Source organism: Trypanosoma equiperdum (genome assembly GCF_001457755.1).
Source record: "Trypanosoma equiperdum strain OVI genome assembly, contig: ctg_1201, whole genome shotgun sequence".
In the NCBI taxonomy this organism is placed as follows: Eukaryota; Euglenozoa; class Kinetoplastea; order Trypanosomatida; family Trypanosomatidae; genus Trypanosoma; species Trypanosoma equiperdum.
In genome coordinates, this window is record NW_027123174.1 from 1 (window position 1) to 3498 (window position 3498).

The window sequence follows — 3498 nt, forward strand, 5'->3', positions numbered from 1 at the left end:
GCGTCTGAGTGTCTCTTATTTCGTGTCATCTATATGTATGTACATATATATATATATGTATATATATGTATATCTGTTTTGAATATGTTGATGTCCTTGTGAATGTGTGGCGCTATATTATGTGCTCTTTTTAATGGTTTTCGGTTTATTTGGTATTTAAGGCATCATTTAATCCCTCTTTTTTTGATGATTTTTTTTTCTGGCTTTACGTAGTTTATAGTAGACTTTTTAGGTATGGGAGGTCCAAGTGAGGGGAAGTTATATTGTGACAACGGGGCTTCCGCCTTCGACTATTCTGGAGCCGCGACGTGCCCTCAAGGCGTAAAGGGTTGCGCAGGCCTGACTGAGAACCCTTACTTCTATTCTCTCGATACGAAGTTTAACAATGAAGGAAATAACGGCATCGTAACCGCCGACACGCGCGGCACTGTATATGGTCACACGTGCCCAATTTTTGTTCCATCGAAGGGGAGGTTTTATCACGAGCGAGGGACCTTGTCGCTCCTTATTGGGGATATGGTGCCATTTTCCCTTGTCGTGGAGAAAGAGGAAGAGGCTCAATATAGGGAGCTTGTCGACCGGCTGATTTCCCGTTTTTGGGGTGAGGGCGCTGACCGTGTTTCCCACAGCGGTGCCCGGACGAAGTTGAGGAAAGAGGAGGGTGCTACACCACGGAGGGGTGGATCACGCACTGGTAATGTGCCTCCCTCCGTTCCGGCGGTACTGCAGCAGCAGGTGCTCGCGGGTAGTGAGCTGCAAATGGCGCGGAACCTGGTCAAAATCGAAGTGCTGCCGTCGTCTGGTAGGGGTGTTGCGTACGTTCGTAACTATATTCTGCGAAAACTCGCTCCTGCAGCAGTGAATGTGTATGCCAACGCCGGAACCCCCTCGTGCAAACCCAACAGTGTCAGCCCCGGGGGTCGTTCGCACGCAGCCCAGTGGTATTGGGTGATGGATGATGATATAGCTAAGTTTTTTGTTGCAGCCGACAAGAAAAGTACCGTGATCACTGCGCGTGAGGCCCTCAAGCGGGTATATTCACGGATCCAGCGGCTTCATGGAACGGTGTGCGATATGAACGAGGTAGCTGTGTTTTCCTTGGAATATAACCAGTTCGCGTACGCCTACGGTGATAGCGATGTTAAAATCAATGGCTACAATACAGTTGCATCCCTTTACCGCCATGATCTGCTTCCCCGGTGTTGCGAGTTCCGTTTCCCCATCCGTGAGGATTACGACTTCACCCTTCAGGTGATTGCCCACGGTCTAAAGACTGCGCGGTTTCGGAATCTTTCATTTGCGGTACCCACTATGGGGGGACTCGCGGGGGGCATGACTGAGTACTACAAGAACAAAAAGGATGACATCTGCCAGCAGAACAAATTGTTCGTGAGGACATGGCCTTCTGTGGCTCAGGAGTGTGTGAAAGGCAAGGGCGTAACGCTTCGAAACGACATCCGTGTACTTTGGGGTTTGCTGGGCCCAAAGTGCAACACAGTCCCCAGTCTAACACTCCAGTCGCGCTCGAAGCTGCCACGTGCAAGCAATAGAAATGCTAATTCTGCCACCAGAACGTCGTCCCTGAGGGCGACCATCACGTCCCTATCGAAAGCTAAGAAAACTTCCGCCGCCACCAAAGTTCTCGTGGTGCAGCGTTCAAAGGCTAAAACGTTCCGCGGGGGTGCGTATGCCAGGAGGAAGGCGGAGGGGACGGACGATGGTGGTGGCGACTGTTCAACGCAAGGGGTGACCTCAGCAGTGCGCGAAGCTGCGGAGGTGGGGAATGCTAATGGCGAGGAATCCTCCGCGTGGAAGGGATATGTAATGAAGAAGTGGAGATACCTCACGAATGAAGAGGCGGAAGGGTTGCATTTAACTCTCCTCCCACCAGAAAAGTTGAGGTGTGGGGATACCGTTGCTGTGGTGATGCCTTACCTGGAGCAGCACCCTTCCGTGGTAAGGGCGACGCTAATTGAAAAGACGTACAAAATGAGGCGAATGGAGGTCGCCGGGGAAGATGGTGAAGTTGCCTCAGAGAACGGAAAATGCAAATATCGAAAGGTGGTGGAGTGGGAAGTGGCGCCTGATAATTTTCCTCTCATGATGGTAAGCTGTTGCTACGAGGTACCACCGGAGGGCGTTGAGGTTGCGGCCGCAGCCGTTGATGCCTTTTTTGGTCGAGGAGGGTCGCAGGCAGACTAACCGATGTTCTGGAGGGATGTGGTGGCAGCGTCAGAAATTTGGTTGGGTTTGTTCACTTTCCCCGCACATGATGTACATCCGCGGGAATGAAACATCGCTATCTGATAGATCAATCGTGGACGCATTGTGTGCAATGCGCTCTTTAGAAGACGCGAATGATGACCCCTTGTTCGCTTCAGGCGCACTAGTCTTGTGAGTGCGTGAACCAAACGTATGGTGAAACTGTGGATGGCCACACTGTGGTTATTTGTTTGTTGTTTTGCAGATGGCGTGTTTCTTCCACCGAATTTTAATGCCGAGTTTTCGGCTAGCATATTTACTGTCTTGTCAGACTGCGAGAGAGTGTTTTGCGTGGCAACCGTAACCAGTCATTTGACCTACCTTAGACAGCGCGCGTTCCGCGGGTGGTGCGTGTGTGTGTGTGTGGTTCTCTTCGGATAACATGCGGTACAGAAATAATTTGGACAGAGGGCACTGCCTATGCTCATCTTGAATTGTACCAAGTTTCTGGGGAGATATAATCCACAGAGGTTTAATTATGTAATTGTACCTTTTTGAATGACATCGTTGTCATTCCTCGGCTAATATGGCACTTTGGCGGCACGCGGTCTCAGTGGGAATTACAATCTCTTTAAATTGCTTAAAGTGCTCCGCTGTTTTCTTCACCCCTTGTCTTTGCACAAAGGGCCCTCGTTTCACTTTTCTTGTTTACCGTTCTATTCTTGTACTTTGCTTAACGGTAAAATGTGTGGTGGCCTCTCCCTGTGTGGGCGAATGAAACATATTCCTACACGTGTGATGCCGTTTCACTCCTCTAAGTTTGCCAACCTCGGTAAGTGTATTAGGCACACGTTCCACCAAGGAGCCACCAGCACGACGTATTTACCTATATCAAATTTAACAACATTAACAAATCTGCACAACTTGTGCGGATGCTCAGCGGCAAAAAAAAATTTAGGTTGAAGTGCGTAGACATTAATGTCCACTAACTGTTTTTTCATTTTCGTTTTTCGCTTGCATCACGGCACAAAGCTTCTACCACACCTTCTTGTACTAAAAAAAAAATTATTGATATTCCGTAACTGGGGTCTTCTTTGTTATTTTGAGGACAGATTCAGTGGACACCACACCACCTGCTTGGCTGTCGCTCATTCCGAGCATAGTTGTGCTGTTCGCTTAAGTCCAGCTTCCGGTCTCTCCCTTCCATTTTACGCTTGTTAAATTCTTTTCTTTTAGTTTTGTCTTCATGTAAATATCTTTTTTTTATCCTCTTGTGTGAACTTTGTACGGATGCTT

The 3498-nt window shown here is 48.8% G+C and overlaps 1 protein-coding gene across 1 annotated transcript; it reads left to right on the plus strand.

The window, feature by feature from the left end:
* Positions 1–234: 234 nt before the first annotated feature.
* Positions 235–2202, plus strand: TEOVI_000751900 (uncharacterized protein; the record flags this gene model as incomplete). The annotated part of the gene is made up of 1 exon (XM_067220692.1): positions 235–2202. The coding sequence occupies one exon, from the start codon at positions 235–237 to the stop codon at positions 2200–2202; it is 1968 nt and encodes a 655-aa protein (XP_067076793.1).
* Between the last annotated feature and the right edge of the window lie 1296 nt (positions 2203–3498).